A 23,221-nucleotide genomic window follows, 5' to 3' on the forward strand; every position below is an offset into this window, starting at 1 on the left:
GAGTTGTGCGCAGGAAGGTGGATGTGCTGGAAATGAGATGTTTGAGGACAATGTGTGGTGTGAGGTGGTTTGATCGAGTAAGTAATGTAAGGGTAAGAGAGATGTGTGGAAATAAAAAGAGCGTGGTTGAGAGAGCAGAAGAAGGGTGTTTTGAAATGGTTTGGGCACATGGAGAGAATGAGTGAGGAAAGATTGACCAAGAGGATATATGTGTTGGAGGTGGAGGGAACGAGGAGAAGTGGGAGACCAAATTGGAGGTGGAAAGATGGAGTGAAAAAGATTTTGTGTGATCGGGGCCTGAACATGCAGGAGGGTGAAAGGAGGGCAAGGAATAGAGTGAATTGGATCGATGTGGTGTACCAGGGTTGATGTGCTGTCGGTGGATTGAATCAGGGCATGTGAAGCGTCTCGGGTAAACCATGGAAAGTTGTGTAGGGCCGGGATGTGGAAAGGGAGCTGTGGTTTCGGGCATTATTGCGTGACAGCTAGAGACTGAGTGTGAATGAATGGGGCCTTTGTTGTCTTTTCCTAGTGCTACCTCGCACACATGAGGGGGGAGGGGGAAGGTATTCCATATGTGGCGAGGTGGTGATGGGAGTGAATGGGGGCAGACAGTGTGAATTGTGTGCATGGGTATTATATGTATGTGTCTGTGTATGTATATATATATGTACATTGAGATGTATAGGTATGTATATTTGCGTGTGTGGACGTGTGTGTGTATACATTGTGTATGGGGGTGGGTTGGGCCATTTCTTTCGTCTCTTTCCTTGCGCTACCTCACAAACGCGGGAGACAGCGACAAAGGAAAATAAATAAATAAAATATATATATGTATATATATATATATATATATATATATATATATATATATATATATATATATATATATATTATTTATTTATTTATTTTCCCTGGGGATAGCGGAGAAAGAATACTTCCCACGTATTCCCTGCGTGTCGTAGAAGGCGACTAAAAGGGAAGGGAGCGGGGGGCTGGAAATCCTCCCCTCTCTTTTTTTTTTTTTTTTTTTTTATTTTCCAAAAGAAGGAACAGAGAAGAGGTCCAGGTGAGGATATTCCCTCAAAGGCCCAGTCCTCTGTTCTTAACGCTACCTCGCTATCGCGGGAAATGGTGAATATTGTGAAAAAAAAATATATAAAATATATATATATATATTTATATATATATATATATATAGGGTGGGGGAGGGGGCGAAAATTCTGGGAGCCTTGAAGAATGTGTGGAAGTCGAGAACATTATCTCGGAAAGCAAAAATGGGTATGTTTGAAGGAATAGTGGTTCCAACAATGTTGTATGGTTGCGAGGCGTGGGCTATGGATAGAGTTGTGCGCAGGAGGATGGATGTGCTGGAAATGAGATGTTTGAGGACAATGTGTGGTGTGAGGTGGTTTGATCGAGTAAGTAACGTAAGGGTAAGAGAGATGTGTGGAAATAAAAAGAGCGTGGTTGAGAGAGCAGAAGAGGGTATTTTGAAATGGTTTGGGCACATGGAGAGAATGAGTGAGGAAAGATTGACCAAGAGGATATATGTGTCGGAGGTGGAGGGAACGAGGAGAAGAGGGAGACCAAATTGGAGGTGGAAAGATGGAGTGAAAAAGATTTTGTGTGATTGGGGCCTGAACATGCAGGAGGGTGTAAGGAGGGCAAGGAATAGAGTGAATTGGAGCGATGTGGTATACCGGGGTTGACGTGCTGTCAGTGGAGTGAATCAAGGCATGTGAAGCGTCTGGGGTAAACCATGGAAAGCTGTGTAGGTATGTATATTTGCGTGTGTGGACGTAGTGTATGTACATGTGTATGGGGGGGGGTTGGGCCATTTCTTTCGTCTGTTTCCTTGCGCTACCTCGCAAACGCGGGAGACAGCGACAAAGTATAAAAAAAAAAATAAAAAAAAATATATATATATATATATATTTTGCTTTGTCGCTGTCTCCCGCGTTTGCGAGGTAGCACAAGGAAACAGACGAAAGAAATGGCCCAACCCACCCCCATACACATGTATATACATACGTCCACACACGCAAATATACATACCTACACAGCTTTCCATGGTTTACCCCAGACGCTTCACATGCCCTGATTCAATCCACTGACAGCACGTCAACCCCGGTATACCACATCGATCCAATTCACTCTATTCCTTGCCCTCCTTTCACCCTCCTGCATGTTCAGGCCCCGATCACACAAAATCTTTTTCACTCCATCTTTCCACCTCCAATTTGGTCTCCCACTTCTCCTCGTTCCCTCCACCTCCGACACATATATCCTCTTGGTCAATCTTTCCTCACTCATTCTCTCCATGTGCCCAAACCATTTCAAAACACCCTCTTCTGCTCTCTCAACCATGCTCTTTTTATTTCCACACATCTCTTACCCTTACGTTACTTACTCGATCAAACCACCTCACACCACACATTGTCCTCAAACATCTCATTTCCAGCACATCCATCCTCCTGCACACAACTCTATCCATAGCCCACGCCTCGCAACCATACAACATTGTTGGAACCACTATTCCTTCAAACATACCCATTTTTGCTTTCCGAGATAATGTTCTCGACTTCCACACATTCTTCAAGGCTCCCAGGATTTTCGCCCCCTCCCCCACCCTATGATCCACTTCCGCTTCCATGGTTCCATCCGCTGCCAGATCCACTCCCAGATATCTAAAACACTTTTCTTCCTCCAGTTTTTCTCCATTCAAACTTACCTCCCAATTGACTTGACCCTCAACCCTACTGTACCTAATTACCTTGCTCTTATTCACATTTACTCTTAACTTTCTTCTTTCACACACTTTACCAAACTCAGTCACCAGCTTCTGCAGTTTCTCACATGAATCAGCCACCAGCGCTGTATCATCAGCGAACAACAACTGACTCACTTCCCAAGCTCTCTCATCCCCAACAGACTTCATACTTGCCCCTCTTTTCAAAACTCTTGCATTCACCTCCCTAACAACCCCATCCATAAACAAATTAAACAACCATGGAGACATCACACACCCCTACCGCAAACCTACATTCACTGAGAACCAATCACTTTCCTCTCTTCCTACACGTACACATGCCTTACATCCTCGATAAAAATTTTTCACTGCTTCTAACAACTTGCCTCCCACACCATATATTCTTAATACCTTCCACAGAGCATCTCTATCAACTCTATCATATGTATATATATATTATTATTTTTTTTTATTATACTTTGTCGCTGTCTCCCGCGTTTGCGAGGTAGCGATATATATATATATATATATATATATATATATATATATATTTTTTTTTTTTTTAGACCATTCGCCATTTCCCGCGTTAGCGAGGTAGCGTTAAGAACAGAGGAATGGGCCTTTGAGGGAATATCCTTACCTGGCCCACTTCTCTGTTCCTTTTGGAAAATCAAAAAAAAAAAAAAAAAAAAAAATAATGAGAAGGGAGGATTTCCAGCCCCCCGCTCCCTCCCCTTTTAGTCACCTTCTACAACACGCAGGGAATACGTGGGAAGTATTCTTTCTCCCTATCCCCAGGGATATATATATATATATATATATATATATATATATATATATATATATATATATATATTCAATATGCTACATTAAAAAACCATAGAACCAAACTTGTAAATACTTCTAACTTTTGAACTCACTCCATATATGAAGCAGCTTCTAATCAATGCACTTTGTCTTCTTCTTGAATGGTCCAATCATGCTCTCTGGCATTGGCTGGTAGGGCTTGTTATCAAGCTTGGTGGTTTCCTCACGTATTTTTGCACCTACAAAATAAGTCACAGAACTAAGAGTTTTTAATGAATATCAGAGGTTTGCTTTGCTTATAATTGTCACAGTACATATTCATAAGCTATCCTTTGGACTGACATGCATGATATTCTCTACACTTTTGTATAATGACATCCTATTATGCTTGTTTATACTTATGCCCTATCATCAACACACTTCCTCATTGTCTTTATATCAAACTCTAAACCTCCCTCTCCAACTACTAAATTCCTCATTCACAAATGCCCACAGAGTTCTTCCATTGGCTAGACATACTGACACTAGCCTAAAAGTCCCACTAACTCATTCTTCTCCTTTTCTAAATATTTTATTCTTTACCCACCTTCTTTTTAAGAGCTCTAGCCCAACCAGTCTTACTATACTAGCAATTGCACAAACCCATTCTCACACTTGACTGCCATACAAACCTTTACATTGTACTGATAAAACTGATAGTACCTATATCCTACACCCTTACAAAGGTATTTTTAGAGTTCCACTCATGAACTTTTAAGTCCTCAATAATACTAGGCTTTTATTTTTAAGTTAAAAGAAAAGGCTTTAAGTGAAAAGGTTAAAATGAAAAACTAAGATAAAAAAAAAATTTAGAATGTGGGAGGTAAAAACAGACAATCAATTCTGATCTGAAATGTAAGATGAGTCTGGGCAGCATTTTAACACTATGAAGTCAAAATAGCAGTCTGCTTCTTCAAGTATTATCCTTCAAGATTATAATTTTTGTTTTGTCTTTCCTTAATGTAGCTATTCAGTGGATTTTCCAATTCCCAAGATCCCAATGGGATGGACACTGAAAGTATCACATTATAACTAAATGTTATGGATCTTGAATACTACCGGAGAACCAGAACTCATAAATGACATACTTAAACTATTTTACAGTGCATACCTGTTGCCCTACTGCATAATTATTACAATGATGTGAGACTCTGCCTGCATGTGGTAACACTGGAAGTGAGAAGCTACCTTCAAGAATACTGGAATATTATCTGCAGATGGAGAGGTTTAGTTATCGAAATCCTTCCATTCCTAAGGGAGACCACCTAACCTTGCCCCTATGTGGAGTTTCAGAGGTCTCATAAAGGTTTCCTGAGACTTCAAAACTAACTAATTCATGGTTACAAATTTTGTTTACCAAAATTATACATTTTTCATACACTCCCATTCTGTGTCCTGTACCTGTAGTCTTAGCACACCAGCCTGATGTGGGATCCTGTTTGGCTTCAATTTCATTTTTTCATATAATATCTTATTTATTTACTTATTTTGTTTTGTCGCTGTCTCCTGCGTTAGCGAGGTAGCACAAGGAAACAGACGAAAGAATGGCCCAACTCACCCACATACACATGTATATACATACACGTCCACACATGCAAATATACATACCTATACATCTCAACGTATACATATATATACACACATACATATATATACACACACATATATACACATGTACATAATTCATACTGTCTGCCTTTATTCATTCCCATCGCCACACATGAAATAACAACCCTCTCCCCCTCATGTGTGCGAGGTAGCGCTAGGAAAAGACAACATTCGTTCACACTCAGTCTCTAGCTGTCATGTAATAATGCACCGAAACCACAGCTCCCTTTCCACATCCAGGCCCCACAGAACTTTCCATTGTTTACCCCAGACGCTTCACGTGCCCTGGTTCAATCCATTGACAGCACGTCGACCCTGATATACCACATCGTTCCAATTCACTCTATTCCATGCACGCCTTTCACCCTCCTGCATGTTCAGGCCCCGATCACTCAGAATCTTTTTCACTTCATCTTTCCACCTCCAATTTGGTCTCCCACTTCTCGTTCCCTCCACCTCTGATACATATATCCTCTTGGTCAATCTTTCCTCACTCATTCTCTCCATGTGACCAAACCATTTCAAAACACCCTCTTCTGCTCTCTCAACCACACTCTTTTTATTACCATACATCTCTCTTACCCTATTATTACTTACTCAATCAAACCACTTCACACCACATATTGTCCTCACACATCTCATTTCCAGCACATCCACCCTCCTGCACATATCATATTCATGTACAATACTACCTGGTCCTGACATTATCCCCCTGCATTAACTCCCTCCCATTCCAAAATCCAGGTCATGAGCCTATGACAAACAGCCACATGTCATTGCTGTACCAACTTAAAGCATTCTTCAGTGAATGTTTTAAGTAAAACTAACAGTCTTCTACAGTTGAGAGTGTGGAGATGTATGGTGCTTTATGAAGCTGAGGAAGATTCTGCATCTGAACTGCATTCATTAAAGACAAGATATCATCTAAACTACCCTTAAGTGAATAACCAATGTAACTTACGGTACAACCCATCTTCCTTCCTAACAGCTTGGATAACACTTGTACGTAGTACTTCCTCCACTTGCTGAGCAAAAGTGATGAGCTGATCAAGTAAGAATAAAACAATTCCAATTAGTTATGATTCCTGCTTAAACAACAAGAATGTGTTTTGAAAACATAGACTTTTACATCTACTTTTGAATGACCAAGGGATGAAACAGACAATGATGTATACATATATAGATGCTCCCTGAAATACGTCTGAGTTTCGTTCTGACCTACCAACCGGATCTCAAAATGGACATAAGTCGGATGGATGTTAGCATGGCATGTAGAATTTGTATACCTGTACAGCATTCTTTTATCCTACTCGATTTCTATTAACCAGCTTTATTATATGATTCTGTACTTTTTTACTACCATTTATTTAAGAATCTTTAGTTCACAGACTGATTTACTAAAACTTTCAATGAACTTTTTGGCAGCTCCTTCGTCAGCACTTGTTGCTTCACCTGTGACTCAAGCATTGTGAAAGCTAAATCTTCTTTATAATCTAATGAACCATGACTTGCTGTGAAGTTCTCGAGGTAATCATCTCCTGCTCACCCCTTCAGAGTCTAAAAAAAGACTTCTAGCCCTCACCTGAATCTTTTTTTGATGACTGTGCATGTCTGCACTATCACAATCTGTAACCAGCTGAGTCATGAAGATTTCTGACAGTCTAAGATTATCTAACAGTGGATCTTGACAACAAAACTGTTGTATAAATGTGTGCTGTTAACAATGGTGGTTGTTAACTAAACTTGGCAGTATATGGAAGATTTCTCATGCATTTCATCCAACTGAGACTTTGCCTAAGGAAATGCTTGTTCACAGTGCATGAGTTACCTCTTTTACTTTGTCAGCATCTGCCACACTCCTGTTCTTGGCAAATTCTGCGTTGATTTTCTCACGAGCAGCTGAAAGAACCAAAGATATGTAATCAAAAATACAAAATACATAAAAAAATCTCTGCACAACAGTAAATTTACTTATAATATAGTACATATAAAATTTTCCTCTCTTTTCACACACAAATATATGATCCAAACAAATTAGGATGGTACATAAAGCAGTAGAACATGCACTTCTTAGAGATGGTAAACTACTGATAATGAGGGAATTTCAATTATAAATAAATAGACAGGACATATTTTGAATGTGCACAGGAAAATTTCCATATACAGGGACTGATAAAACATCTTTGCTAGCTCTAATATCCACACATACCAGCATGGATATTGAGAATGTTATGTATGATACACCAACTGGGAAAAGTGACAATATTATATAATGCTCAAGTTTGACTGTGGGATAAATGAGGATGTCAAAAGAGCAGAGATGATACAAGACCTACATTCTCTATGGTAACATAAACAGGTCAATAGCAGCCCAGAACTAGGGCATCATGGCAAGAGATTCTGTGTACTTTAAAAGAGCATGAACATGGGTACCTCCAGCCTCAAATACACAGGATAAGAAAGAGGGAAGAATGTAATGAAAGATGTCAAAGACCAAAGAAATTTCAAGAACTAGATGGTGATTAAGTATCTGGAGTCAAAAGACTGCATTTCGTAATATTAAGCGCTTAATTAACACTTTAATTATAATATTCATATGCTAATTACTCGACTAATGATTATGAATTTTTAAGTTTTGACCACAGATTCATATTCAGCATACTTAAAAGCATCTATGCTGAAAATTTTCAAGAAAATACATTTTTTCAAAACAAATCAAGAAAATCTAAGGCCTTGCATTTTGCTCAGATTTACGTCTTCCGATTTTAATGAAAATCTGTGTATAGATGTTATCCTATATGGTGATTAAGTATCTGGAGTCAAAAGGCTGCATTTCGTAATATTATGCACTTAATTAACACTTTAATTAACTATAATAATATTCATATGCTAATCACTCGACTAACTATAAGAATTTTCAAGTTTTGACCACAGATTCATGTTCAGCATACTTAAAAGCATCTATGCTGAAATTTTCAAGAAAATACATGGCAGGGTATTGATTGAGAGGGTGAAGGCATGTACAGAACATCAGATTGGGGAAGAGCAATGTGGTTTCAGAAATGGTAGAGGATGTGTGGGTCAGGTGTTTGCTTTGAAGAATGTATGTGAAAAATACTTAGAAAAACAAATGAATTTGTATGTAGCATTTATGGATCTGGAGAAAGCATATGATAAGAGTTGATAGAGATGCTCTTTGGAAGGTATTAAAAATGTATGGTGTGGGAGGCAAGTTGCTAGAAGCAGTGAAAAGTTTTTATCGAGAGGATGTAAGGCATGTGTACAAGTAGGAAGAGAGGAAAGTGATTTGTTCTCAGTGAATGTTGGTTTGCAGCAGGGGTGGGTGATGTCTCCATGGCTGTTTAATTTGTTTATTGATGGGGTTGTTTGGGAGGTGAATGCAAGAGTTTTGGAGAGAGGTGGAAGTATGCAGTCTATTGTGGATGAGAGGGCTTGGGAAGTGGGTCAGTTGTTGTTCGCTGATGATACAGCACTGGTGGCTGATTTGGGTTAGAAACTACAGAAGCTGGGGACTGAGTTTGGTAAAGTGTGTGATAGAAGAAAGCTAAGAGTAAATGTGAATAAGAGCAAGGTTATTAGGTACAGTAGGGTTGAGGGACAAGTCAATTGGGAGATAAGGTTGAATGGAAAAAAACTGGAGGAAATGAAGTGTTTTAGATATCTGTGAGTGGATTTGGCAGCAGATGGAACCATGGAAGCAGAAGTGAGTCACAGAGTGGGGTTGAGAGAGCAGAAGAGAGTTTATTAAAATGGTTTGGTCACATGGAGAGAATTAGTGGGGAAAGATTGACAAAGAGGATATATGTATCAGAGGTGGAGGGAACGAAGAGAAGTGGCAGACCATATTGGAGGTGGAAGGGTGGAGTGAAACAGATTTTGAGCAATTGGGGCTCTGAACATGCAGGAGGGTGAAAGGCGTGCAAGGAATAGATTGAATTGGAACGATGTGGTATAACGGGGTCGACGTGCTGTCAGTGGATTGAACCAGGTCATGTAAAGCATCTGGGGTAAACCATGGAAAGTTTTGTGGGGCCTGGATGTGGAAAGGGAGCTGTGGTTTCGGTGCATTATTACATGACAGCTAGAGACTGAGTGTGAACGAATGGGGCCTTTGTTGTCTTTTCCTAGCACTACCTCACTTTCATGAGGGGGGAGGGGGGGGTTATTTCATGTGTGGTGGGATATTCCCTCAAAGGCCCAGTTCTCTGTTCTTAACGCTACCTCGCTAACGCGGGAAATGGCAAATAGTTTGAAAGAAAGAAAGAATATATGTATATGTCTGTGTATGCATATATATGTATACGTTGAAATGTATAGGTATGTATATGTGAGTGTGTGGACATGTATGTATATACATGTCTATGTAGGTGGGTTGGGCCATTCTTTCGTCTGTTTCCTTGCGCAAAAATGGGTATGTTTGAAGGAATAGTGGTTCCAACAATGTTGTATGGTTGCGAGGCGTGGGCTATGGATAGAGGTGAGCTATGGATAGAGTTGTGCGCAGGAGGGTGGATGTGCTGGAAATGAGATGTTTGAGGACAATATGTGGTGTGAGGTGGTTTGATCGAGTAAGTAATGTAAGCGTAAGAGAGATGTGTGGAAATAAAAAGAGTGTGGTTGAGAGAGCAGAAGAGGGTGTTTTGAAATGGTTTGGTCACATGGAGAGAATGAGTGAGGAAAGATTGACCAAGAGGATACATGTGTCAGAGGTGAAGGGAACGAGGAAAAGTGGGGGACCAAATTGGAGGTGGAAAGATGGAGTGAAAAAGATTTTGAGTGATCGGGGCCTGAACATGCAGGAGGGTGAAAGGTGTGCAAGGAATAGAGTGAATTGGAACGATGTGGTATACTGCAGTTGACGTGCTGTCAATGGATTGAACCAGGGCATGTGAAGCGTCTGGGGTAAACCATGGAAAGTTGTGTGGGGCCTGGATGTGGAAAGGGAGCTGTGGTTTCGGTGCATTATCACATGACAGCTAGAGACTGAGTGTGAACGAATGGGGCCTTTGTTGTCTTTTCCGAGCGCTACCTCACTTACATGAGGGGGGAGGGGGTTGTTATTCCATGTGTGGCGGGGTGGCGATGGGAATAAATAAAGGCAGGCAGTATGAATTATGTACATGTGTATATATGTATATGTCTGTGTGTACATATATGTGTATATTGAGATGTATAGGTATGTATATTTGCGCGTGTGGACGTGTATGTATATACATGTGTATGTGGGTGGGTTGGGCCATTCTTTCGTCTGTTTCCTTGCGCTACCTCGCTAACGTGGGAGACAGCGACAAAGCAAAATAAATAAATAAAACATGTTTTGGAAGGAGGTAAATATATTGCGTAAGACAAGGGAGCAAATGGGAACTTCGGTGAAGGGGGCTAATGGGGAGGTGATAACAAGTAGTGGTGATGTGAGGAGATGGAGTGAGTATTTTGAAGTTTTGTTGAATGTGTTTGATGATAGAGTGGCAGATATAGGTGTTTTGGTCGAGGTGGTGTGCAAAGTGAGAGGGTTAGGGAAAATGATTTGGTAAACAGAGAAGAGGTAGTAAAAGCTTTGCAGAAGATGAAAGCCAGCAAGGCAGCAGGTTTGGATGGTATTGCAGTGGAATTTATTAAAAAAGGGGGGTGACTGTATTGTTGACTGGTTGGTAAAGTTATTTAATGTATGTATGATTCATGGTGAGGTGCCTGAGGATTGGTGGAATGCTTGCTTAGTGCCATTGTACAAAGGCAAAGGGGAAAAGAGTGAGTGCTCAAATTACAGAGGTATAAGTTTGTTGAGTATTCCTGGTAAATTATATGGGAGGGTATTGATTGAGAGGGTGAAGGCATGTACAGAGCATCAGATTGGGGAAGAGCAGTGTGGTTTCAGAAGTGGTAGAGGATGTGTGGATCAAGTGTTTGCTTTGAAGAATGTATGTGAGAAATACTTAGAAAAGCAAATGGATTTCTGTGTACCATTTACGGATCTGGAGAAGGCATATGATAGAGTTGATAGAGATGCTCTGTGAAAGGTATGAAGGATATATGGTGTGGGAGGCAAGTTGTTAGAAGCAGTGAAAAGTTTTTATCGAGGATGTGAGGCATGTGTACGTGTAGGAAGAGAGGAAAGTGATTGGTTCTCAGTGAATGTAGGTTTGCGGCAGGGGTGTGTGATGTCTCCATGGTTGTTTAATTTGTTTATGGATGGGGTTGTTAGGGAGGTGAATGCAAGAATTTTGGAAAGAGGGGCAAGTATGCAGTCTGTTGTGGATGAGAGAGCTTGGGAAGTGAGTCAGTTGTTGTTCGCTGATGATACAGCGCTGATGGCTGATTCATGTGAGAAACTGCAGAAGCTGGTGACTGAGTTTGGTAAAGTGTGTGAAAGAAGAAAGTTAAGAGTAAATGTGAATAAGAGCAAGGTTATTAGGTACAGTAGGGTTGAGGGTCAAGTCAATTGGGAGGTAAGTTTGAATGGAGAAAAACTGGAGGGAGTAAAGTGTTTTAGATATCTGGGAGTGGATCTGGCAGCGGATGGAACCATGGAAGCAGAAGTGAATCATAGGGTGGGGGAGGGGGCGAAAATCCTGGGAGCCTTGAAGAATGTGTGGAAGTCTAGAACATTATCTCCGAAAGCAAAAATGGCTATGTTTGAAGGAATAGTGGTTCCAACAATGTTGTATTGTAGCGAGGCGTGGGCTATGGATAGAGTTGTGCGCAGGAAGGTGGATGTGCTGGAAATGAGATGTTTGAGGACAATGTGTGGTGTGAGGTGGTTTGATCGAGTAAGTAATGTAAGGGTAAGAGAGATGTGTGGAAATAAAAAGAGCGTGGTTGAGAGAGCAGAAGAGGGTGTTTTGAAATGGTTTGGGCACATGGAGAGAATGAGTGAGGAAAGATTGACCAAGAGGATATATGTGTTGGAGGTGGAGGGAACGAGGAGAAGTGGGAGACCAAATTGGAGGTGGAAAGATGGAGTGAAAAAGATTTTGTGTGATCGGGGCCTGAACATGCAGGAGGGTGAAAGGAGGGCAAGGAATAGAGTGAATTGGATCGATGTGGTGTACCAGGGTTGATGTGCTGTCGGTGGATTGAATCAGGGCATGTGAAGCGTCTCGGGTAAACCATGGAAAGTTGTGTAGGGCCGGGATGTGGAAAGGGAGCTGTGGTTTCGGGCATTATTGCGTGACAGCTAGAGACTGAGTGTGAATGAATGGGGCCTTTGTTGTCTTTTCCTAGTGCTACCTCGCACACATGAGGGGGGAGGGGGAAGGTATTCCATATGTGGCGAGGTGGTGATGGGAGTGAATGGGGGCAGACAGTGTGAATTGTGTGCATGGGTATTATATGTATGTGTCTGTGTATGTATATATATATGTACATTGAGATGTATAGGTATGTATATTTGCGTGTGTGGACGTGTGTGTGTATACATTGTGTATGGGGGTGGGTTGGGCCATTTCTTTCGTCTCTTTCCTTGCGCTACCTCACAAACGCGGGAGACAGCGACAAAGGAAAATAAATAAATAAAATATATATATGTATATATATATATATATATATATATATATATATATATATATATATATATATATATATATTATTTATTTATTTATTTTCCCTGGGGATAGCGGAGAAAGAATACTTCCCACGTATTCCCTGCGTGTCGTAGAAGGCGACTAAAAGGGAAGGGAGCGGGGGGCTGGAAATCCTCCCCTCTCTTTTTTTTTTTTTTTTTTTTATTTTCCAAAAGAAGGAACAGAGAAGAGGTCCAGGTGAGGATATTCCCTCAAAGGCCCAGTCCTCTGTTCTTAACGCTACCTCGCTATCGCGGGAAATGGTGAATATTGTGAAAAAAAAATATATATATATATTTATATATATATATATATAGGGTGGGGGAGGGGGCGAAAATTCTGGGAGCCTTGAAGAATGTGTGGAAGTCGAGAACATTATCTCGGAAAGCAAAAATGGGTATGTTTGAAGGAATAGTGGTTCCAACAATGTTGTATGGTTGCGAGGCGTGGGCTATGGATAGAGTTGTGCGCAGGAGGATGGATGTGCTGGAAATGAGATGTTTGAGGACAATGTGTGGTGTGAGGTGGTTTGATCGAGTAAGTAACGTAAGGGTAAGAGAGATGTGTGGAAATAAAAAGAGCGTGGTTGAGAGAGCAGAAGAGGGTATTTTGAAATGGTTTGGGCACATGGAGAGAATGAGTGAGGAAAGATTGACCAAGAGGATATATGTGTCGGAGGTGGAGGGAACGAGGAGAAGAGGGAGACCAAATTGGAGGTGGAAAGATGGAGTGAAAAAGATTTTGTGTGATCGGGGCCTGAACATGCAGGAGGATGAAAGGAGGGCAAGGAATAGAGTGAATTGGAGCGATGTGGTATACAGGGGTTGACGTGCTGTCAGTGGAGTGAATCAAGGCATGTGAAGCGTCTGGGGTAAACCATGGAAAGCTGTGTAGGTATGTATATTTGCGTGTGTGGACGTATGTATGTACATGTGTATGGGGGGGGGGTTGGGCCATTTCTTTCGTCTGTTTCCTTGCACTACCTCGCAAACGCGGGAGACAGCGACAAAGTATAAAAAAAAAAAAAAATAAATATATAAATATATATATATATATATATATATTTTGCTTTGTCGCTGTCTCCCGCGTTTGCGAGGTAGCACAAGGAAACAGACGAAAGAAATGGCCCAACCCACCCCCATACACATGTATATACATACGTCCACACACGCAAATATACATACCTACACAGCTTTCCATGGTTTACCCCAGACGCTTCACATGCCCTGATTCAATCCACTGACAGCACGTCAACCCCGGTATACCACATCGATCCAATTCACTCTATTCCTTGCCCTCCTTTCACCCTCCTGCATGTTCAGGCCCCGATCACACAAAATCTTTTTCACTCCATCTTTCCACCTCCAATTTGGTCTCCCACTTCTCCTCGTTCCCTCCACCTCCGACACATATATCCTCTTGGTCAATCTTTCCTCACTCATTCTCTCCATGTGCCCAAACCATTTCAAAACACCCTCTTCTGCTCTCTCAACCATGCTCTTTTTATTTCCACACATCTCTTACCCTTACGTTACTTACTCGATCAAACCACCTCACACCACACATTGTCCTCAAACATCTCATTTCCAGCACATCCATCCTCCTGCACACAACTCTATCCATAGCCCACGCCTCGCAACCATACAACATTGTTGGAACCACTATTCCTTCAAACATTTTTGCTTTCCGAGATAATGTTCTCGACTTCCACACATTCTTCAAGGCTCCCAGGATTTTCGCCCCCTCCCCCACCCTATGATCCACTTCCGCTTCCATGGTTCCATCCGCTGCCAGATCCACTCCCAGATATCTAAAACACTTTTCTTCCTCCAGTTTTTCTCCATTCAAACTTACCTCCCAATTGACTTGACCCTCAACCCTACTGTACCTAATTACCTTGCTCTTATTCACATTTACTCTTAACTTTCTTCTTTCACACACTTTACCAAACTCAGTCACCAGCTTCTGCAGTTTCTCACATGAATCAGCCACCAGCGCTGTATCATCAGCGAACAACAACTGACTCACTTCCCAAGCTCTCTCATCCCCAACAGACTTCATACTTGCCCCTCTTTTCAAAACTCTTGCATTCACCTCCCTAACAACCCCATCCATAAACAAATTAAACAACCATGGAGACATCACACACCCCTACCGCAAACCTACATTCACTGAGAACCAATCACTTTCCTCTCTTCCTACACGTACACATGCCTTACATCCTCGATAAAAACTTTTCACTGCTTCTAACAACTTGCCTCCCACACCATATATTCTTAATACCTTCCACAGAGCATCTCTATCAACTCTATCATATGTATATATATATTATTATTTTTTTTATTATACTTTGTCGCTGTCTCCCGCGTTTGCGAGGTAGCGATATATATATATATATATATATATATATATATATATATATTTTTTTTTTTTTTAGACCATTCGCCATTTCCCGCGTTAGCGAGGTAGCGTTAAGAACAGAGGAATGGGCCTTTGAGGGAATATCCTTACCTGGCCCACTTCTCTGTTCCTTTTGGAAAATCAAAAAAAAAAAAAAAAAAAAAAAATAATGAGAAGGGAGGATTTCCAGCCCCCCGCTCCCTCCCCTTTTAGTCACCTTCTACAACACGCAGGGAATACGTGGGAAGTATTCTTTCTCCCTATCCCCAGGGATATATATATATATATATATATATATATATATATATATATATTCAATATGCTACATTAAAAAACCATAGAACCAAACTTGTAAATACTTCTAACTTTTGAACTCACTCCATATATGAAGCAGCTTCTAATCAATGCACTTTGTCTTCTTCTTGAATGGTCCAATCATGCTCTCTGGCATTGGCTGGTAGGGCTTGTTATCAAGCTTGGTGGTTTCCTCACGTATTTTTGCACCTACAAAATAAGTCACAGAACTAAGAGTTTTTAATGAATATCAGAGGTTTGCTTTGCTTATAATTGTCACAGTACATATTCATAAGCTATCCTTTGGACTGACATGCATGATATTCTCTACACTTTTGTATTATGACATCCTATTATGCTTGTTTATACTTATGCCCCATCATCAACACACTTCCTCATTGTCTTTATATCAAACTCTAAACCTCCCTCTCCAACTACTAAATTCCTCATTCACAAATGCCCACAGAGTTCTTCCATTGGCTAGACATACTGACACTAGCCTAAAAGTCCCACTAACTCATTCTTCTCCTTTTCTAAATATTTTATTCTTTACCCACCTTCTTTTTAAGAGCTCTAGCCCAACCAGTCTTACTATACTAGCAATTGCACAAACCCATTCTCACACTTGACTGCCATACAAACCTTTACATTGTACTGATAAAACTGATAGTACCTATATCCTACACCCTTACAAAGGTATTTTTAGAGTTCCACTCATGAACTTTTAAGTCCTCAATAATACTAGGCTTTTATTTTTAAGTTAAAAGAAAAGGCTTTAAGTGAAAAGGTTAAAATGAAAAACTAAGATAAAAAAAAAATTTAGAATGTGGGAGGTAAAAACAGACAATCAATTCTGATCTGAAATGTAAGATGAGTCTGGGCAGCATTTTAACACTATGAAGTCAAAATAGCAGTCTGCTTCTTCAAGTATTATCCTTCAAGATTATAATTTTTGTTTTGTCTTTCCTTAATGTAGCTATTCAGTGGATTTTCCAATTCCCAAGATCCCAATGGGATGGACACTGAAAGTATCACATTATAACTAAATGTTATGGATCTTGAATACTACCGGAGAACCAGAACTCATAAATGACATACTTAAACTATTTTACAGTGCATACCTGTTGCCCTACTGCATAATTATTACAATGATGTGAGACTCTGCCTGCATGTGGTAACACTGGAAGTGAGAAGCTACCTTCAAGAATACTGGAATATTATCTGCAGATGGAGAGGTTTAGTTATCGAAATCCTTCCATTCCTAAGGGAGACCACCTAACCTTGCCCCTATGTGGAGTTTCAGAGGTCTCATAAAGGTTTCCTGAGACTTCAAAACTAACTAATTCATGGTTACAAATTTTGTTTACCAAAATTATACATTTTTCATACACTCCCATTCTGTGTCCTGTACCTGTAGTCTTAGCACACCAGCCTGATGTGGGATCCTGTTTGGCTTCAATTTCATTTTTTCATATAATATCTTATTTATTTACTTATTTTGTTTTGTCGCTGTCTCCTGCGTTAGCGAGGTAGCACAAGGAAACAGACGAAAGAATGGCCCAACTCACCCACATACACATGTATATACATACACGTCCACACATGCAAATATACATACCTATACATCTCAACGTATACATATGTATACACACATACATATATATACACACACATATATACACATGTACATAATTCATACTGTCTGCCTTTATTCATTCCCATCGCCACACATGAAATAACAACCCTCTCCCCCTCATGTGTGCGAGGTAGCGCTAGGAAAAGACAACATTCGTTCACACTCAGTCTCTAGCTGTCATGTAATAATGCACCGAAACCACAGCTCCCTTTCCACATCCAGGCCCCACAGAACTTTCCATTGTTTACCCCAGACGCTTCACGTGCCCTGGTTCAATCCATTGACAGCACGTCGACCCTGATATACCACATCGTTCCAATTCACTCTATTCCATGCACGCCTTTCACCCTCCTGCATGTTCAGGCCCCGATCACTCAGAATCTTTTTCACTCATCTTTCCACCTCCAATTTGGTCTCCCACTTCTCGTTCCCTCCACCTCTGATACATATATCCTCTTGGTCAATCTTTCCTCACTCATTCTCTCCATGTGACCAAACCATTTCAAAACACCCTCTTCTGCTCTCTCAACCACACTCTTTTTATTACCATACATCTCTCTTACCCTATTATTACTTACTCAATCAAACCACTTCACACCACATATTGTCCTCACACATCTCATTTCCAGCACATCCACCCTCCTGCACATATCATATTCATGTACAATACTACCTGGTCCTGACATTATCCCCCTGCATTAACTCCCTCCCATTCCAAAATCCAGGTCATGAGCCTATGACAAACAGCCACATGTCATTGCTGTACCAACTTAAAGCATTCTTCAGTGAATGTTTTAAGTAAAACTAACAGTCTTCTACAGTTGAGAGTGTGGAGATGTATGGTGCTTTATGAAGCTGAGGAAGATTCTGCATCTGAACTGCATTCATTAAAGACAAGATATCATCTAAACTACCCTTAAGTGAATAACCAATGTAACTTACGGTACAACCCATCTTCCTTCCTAACAGCTTGGATAACACTTGTACGTAGTACTTCCTCCACTTGCTGAGCAAAAGTGATGAGCTGATCAAGTAAGAATAAAACAATTCCAATTAGTTATGATTCCTGCTTAAACAACAAGAATGTGTTTTGAAAACATAGACTTTTACATCTACTTTTGAATGACCAAGGGATGAAACAGACAATGATGTATACATATATAGATGCTCCCTGAAATACGTCTGAGTTTCGTTCTGACCTACCAACCGGATCTCAAAATGGACATAAGTCGGATGGATGTTAGCATGGCATGTAGAATTTGTATACCTGTACAGCATTCTTTTATCCTACTCGATTTCTATTAACCAGCTTTATTATATGATTCTGTACTTTTTTACTACCATTTATTTAAGAATCTTTAGTTCACAGACTGATTTACTAAAACTTTCAATGAACTTTTTGGCAGCTCCTTCGTCAGCACTTGTTGCTTCACCTGTGACTCAAGCATTGTGAAAGCTAAATCTTCTTTATAATCTAATGAACCATGACTTGCTGTGAAGTTCTCGAGGTAATCATCTCCTGCTCACCCCTTCAGAGTCTAAAAAAAGACTTCTAGCCCTCACCTGAATCTTTTTTTGATGACTGTGCATGTCTGCACTATCACAATCTGTAACCAGCTGAGTCATGAAGATTTCTGACAGTCTAAGATTATCTAACAGTGGATCTTGACAACAAAACTGTTGTATAAATGTGTGCTGTTAACAATGGTGGTTGTTAACTAAACTTGGCAGTATATGGAAGATTTCTCATGCATTTCATCCAACTGAGACTTTGCCTAAGGAAATGCTTGTTCACAGTGCATGAGTTACCTCTTTTACTTTGTCAGCATCTGCCACACTCCTGTTCTTGGCAAATTCTGCGTTGATTTTCTCACGAGCAGCTGAAAGAACCAAAGATATGTAATCAAAAATACAAAATACATAAAAAAATCTCTGCACAACAGTAAATTTACTTATAATATAGTACATATAAAATTTTCCTCTCTTTTCACACACAAATATATGATCCAAACAAATTAGGATGGTACATAAAGCAGTAGAACATGCACTTCTTAGAGATGGTAAACTACTGATAATGAGGGAATTTCAATTATAAAGAAATAGACAGGACATATTTTGAATGTGCACAGGAAAATTTCCATATACAGGGACTGATAAAACATCTTTGCTAGCTCTAATATCCACACATACTAGCATGGATATTGAGAATGTTATGTATGATACACCAACTGGGAAAAGTGACAATATTATATAATGCTCAAGTTTGACTGTGGGATAAATGAGGATGTCAAAAGAGCAGAGATGATACAAGACCTACATTCTCTATGGTAACATAAACAGGTCAATAGCAGCCCAGAACTAGGGCATCATGGCAAGAGATTCTGTGTACTTTAAAAGAGCATGAACATGGGTACCTCCAGCCTCAAATACACAGGATAAGAAAGAGGGAAGAATGTAATGAAAGATGTCAAAGACCAAAGAAATTTCAAGAAGTGCAAGGGCAAAGATATGGATGGCACTCCAACCAGCCAGCTCTTGTAATGTATATAACAGCAAGGAACAAGGGCAGCATATATATATTTATTTGTATTTATATCTATTTATTATACTTGGTCGCTGTCTCCTGCGTTAGCGAGGTAGAGCAAGGAAACGGATGAAAGAATGGCCCAACCCACCCACATACACATGTATATACATACACGTCCACACGCACACATATACATACCTATACATCTCAACATATACATATATATACACACAGACATATACATATATACACATGTACATAATTCATACTGTCTGCCCTTATTCATTCCCGTTGCCACCCCGCCACACATGAAATAACAACCCCCTTCCCCTTCATGTGCGTGAGGTAGCACGAGGAAAAGACAACAAAGGCCACATTCGTTCACACTCAGTCTCTAGCTGTCATGTATAATGCACCAAAACCACAGCTCCCTTTCCACATCCAGGCCCCACAGAACTTTCCATGGTTTACCCCAGACGGTTCACATGCCCTGGTTCAATCCATTGACAGCATGTCGACTCCAGTATACCACATCGTTCCAATTCACTCTATTCCCTGCACACCTTTCACCCTCCTGCATGTTCAGGCCCCGATCACTCAGAATCTTTTTCACTCCATCTTTCCACCTCCAATTTGGTCTCCCACTTCTCCTCATTCCCTCCACCTCTGACACATATATCCTCTTTGTCAATCTTTCCTCACTCATTCTTTCCATGTGACCAAACTATTTCAAAACACCCTCTTCTGCTTACTCAACCACACTTTTTATTACCACACATCTCACCTTTCATCATTTACTTGATCAAACGACCTCACACCACATATTGTCCTCAAGCATCTCATTTCCTGCACATCCACCCTCCTCCGCACAACTCTATGTATAGCCCACGCCTCGCAACTATATATCATTGGTGGAACCACTATTCCTTCATACATACTCATTCTTGCTTCCCAAGATAACGTTCTCGACTTCCACACATTCTTCAATGCTCCCAGAACTTTCACCCCCTCCCCCACCCTATGATTCACTTCTGCTTCCATGGTTCCATCCTCTGCCGGATCCACTCCCAGATATCTAAAACACTTCACTTCCTCCAGTTTTTCTCCATTCAAACTTATCTCCCAAATGACTTCTCCCTCAACCCTACTCTACCTAATAACCTTGCTCTTATTCACATTTACCCTCAGCCTTCTTCTTTTACACCCTTTACCAAACTCAGTCACCAGCTTCTGCTGTTTCTCACCCGAATCCGCCACCAGCGCTCTATAATCAGTGAACAAGAACTGACTCACTTCCCAAGCTCTCTCATCCACAACAGACTGCATACTTGCCCCTCTTTCCAAAACTCTTGCATTCACCTCCCTAACAACCCCATCCATAAACAAATTAAACAACCATGGAGACATCACGCACCCCTGCCGCAAACTAACATTCACTGAGAACCAATCACTTTCCTCTCTATCTACACCTACACATGCCTTACATTCTCGATAAAAACTTTTAACTGCTTCTAACAACCTGCATCCCCCACCATATATTCTTAAAACCTTCCACAAAGCATCTCTTATCAACTCTATCATATGCCTTCTCCAGATCCATAAATGCTACATACAAATCCATTTGCTTTTCTAAGTATTTCTCACATCCATTCTTCAAAACAAACACCTGATCCACACATCCCCAACCACATCTGAAACCACACTGCTTTTCCCCAATCTGATGCTCTGTACATGCCTTCACCCTCTCAATCAATACCCTCCCATATAATTTCCCAGGAATACTCAACAAACTTATACCTCTGTAATTAGAGCACTCACTTTTATCCCCTTTGCCTTTGTACAATGGTACTATGCAAGCATTCCGCCAATCCTCAGGCACCTCACCATGAGTCATACATACATTAAATAACCTTACCAACCAGTCAACAATACAGTCACCCCCTTTTTTAATAAATTCCACTGCAATACCATCAAACCTGCTGCCTTGCCGGCTTTCATCTTCCGCAAAGCTTTTACTACCTCTTCTCGGTTTACCAAATCATTCTCCCTAACCCTCTCACTTTGCACACCACCTCAACCAAAGCACCCTATATCTGCCACTCTATCACCAAACACATTCAACAAACCTTCAAAATACTCACTCCATCTCCTTCTCACATCCCCACTACTTATCACCTCCCCATTTGCCCCTTTCACTGATGTTCCCATTTGTTCTCTTGTCTTGTGCACTTTATTTACCTCCTTCCAAAACATCTTTTTATTCTCCCTAAAATTTAATGGTACTTTCTCACCCCAACTCTCATTTGCCCTCTTTTTTACCTCTTGCACCTTTCTCTTGACCTCCTGCCTCTTTCTTTTATACATCTCCCAGTCATTTGCATTATTTCCCAGCAAAAATCATCCAAATGCCTCTCTCTTCTCTTTCACTAACACCATTTTCATTATTTCCCTGCAAAAATCATCCACATACCTCTCTCTTCCTCTTTCACTAACAATCATACTTCTTCATCCCACCACTCACTACCCTTTCTAATCTGCCCACCTCCCATGCTTCTCATGCCACAAGCATCTTTTGCGCAAGCCATCACTGCTTCCCTAAATACATCCCATTCCTCCCCCACTCCCCTTACATCCTTTGTTCTCACCTTTTTCCATTCAGTACTCAGTCTCTCCTGGTACTTCCTCACACAAGTCTCCTTCCCAAGCTCACTTGCTCTCACCATGCTCTTCACCCCAACATTCTCTTCTTTTCTGAAAACCTCTACATATCCCTCCAGTTGCACCTCTCAGCACATTAACATCCAAAAGTCTCTCTTTCGCGCGCCTATCAATTAACACATAATCCAATAACGCTCTCTGGCCATCTCTCCTACTTACATACGTATACTTATGTGTATATCTCTTTTTAAACCAGGTATGCCCAATCACCAGTCCTTTTTCAACACATAAATCTACAAGCTCTTCACCATTTCCATTTACAACACTGAACAACCCATGGACACCAATTATTCCCACAACTGCCACATTACTCACCTTTGCATTGAAATCACCCATCACTATAACCCGGACTCGTGCATCAAAACTACTAACACACTCACTCAGCTGCTCCCAAAACACTTGCCTCTCATGATCTTTCTTCTCATGACCAGGTGCATATGCACCAATAATCACCGATCTCTCTCCATCCACTTTTAGTTTTACCCAGATCAATCTAGAGCTTACTTTCTTACACTCTATTACATACTCCCACCACTCCTGTTTCAAGAGTAGTGCTACTCCTTCCCTTGCTCTTGTCCTCTCATTAACCCCTGACTTTACCCCAAGACATTCCCAAACCACTCTTCCCCTTAACCCTTGAGCTTCGTTTCACTCAGAGCCAAAACATCCAAGTTCCTTTCCTCTGACATACTACCTATCTCTCCTTTTTTCATCTTGGTCACATCCTTACACATTTAGACACCCCAATCTGAGCCTTCGAGGAGGATGAGCACTCCCTGCATGACTTCTTCTGTTTCCCCTTTTAGAAAGTTAAAATACAAGGAGGGGAGAGTTTCTAGCCCCCTGCTCCCATCCCTTTT

At 40.7% G+C, this 23,221-nt stretch overlaps 2 protein-coding genes across 2 annotated transcripts in view; both read right to left on the bottom strand.

The window, feature by feature from the left end:
- Nucleotides 1-7,421, bottom strand: part of LOC139764989 (complex III assembly factor LYRM7-like) — a 36,912-nt gene extending 29,491 nt beyond the window's left edge. Inside the window, exons 1-4 of the mRNA XM_071692042.1 lie at nucleotides 7,416-7,421; nucleotides 7,035-7,157; nucleotides 6,168-6,249; nucleotides 3,673-3,798 (exon numbers count right to left, since the gene is read on the bottom strand). Coding sequence (XP_071548143.1) covers nucleotides 3,692-3,798; nucleotides 6,168-6,249; nucleotides 7,035-7,157; nucleotides 7,416-7,421 — 318 coding nt within the window. The 3' untranslated portion in view covers nucleotides 3,673-3,691. The remainder of the gene's footprint in view (nucleotides 1-3,672; nucleotides 3,799-6,167; nucleotides 6,250-7,034; nucleotides 7,158-7,415) is intronic.
- An 8,089-nt stretch (nucleotides 7,422-15,510) lies between these two features.
- LOC139765091 (complex III assembly factor LYRM7-like) overlaps nucleotides 15,511-23,221 on the bottom strand; it is a 28,025-nt gene continuing 20,314 nt past the window's right edge. Inside the window, exons 3-5 of the mRNA XM_071692256.1 lie at nucleotides 18,926-18,996; nucleotides 18,059-18,140; nucleotides 15,511-15,690 (exon numbers count right to left, since the gene is read on the bottom strand). Coding sequence (XP_071548357.1) covers nucleotides 15,584-15,690; nucleotides 18,059-18,140; nucleotides 18,926-18,996 — 260 coding nt within the window. The 3' untranslated portion in view covers nucleotides 15,511-15,583. The remainder of the gene's footprint in view (nucleotides 15,691-18,058; nucleotides 18,141-18,925; nucleotides 18,997-23,221) is intronic.

The sequence above is a fragment of the Panulirus ornatus genome, chromosome 52 (genome assembly GCF_036320965.1).
Source record: "Panulirus ornatus isolate Po-2019 chromosome 52, ASM3632096v1, whole genome shotgun sequence".
Taxonomy (NCBI): domain Eukaryota; kingdom Metazoa; phylum Arthropoda; class Malacostraca; order Decapoda; family Palinuridae; genus Panulirus; species Panulirus ornatus.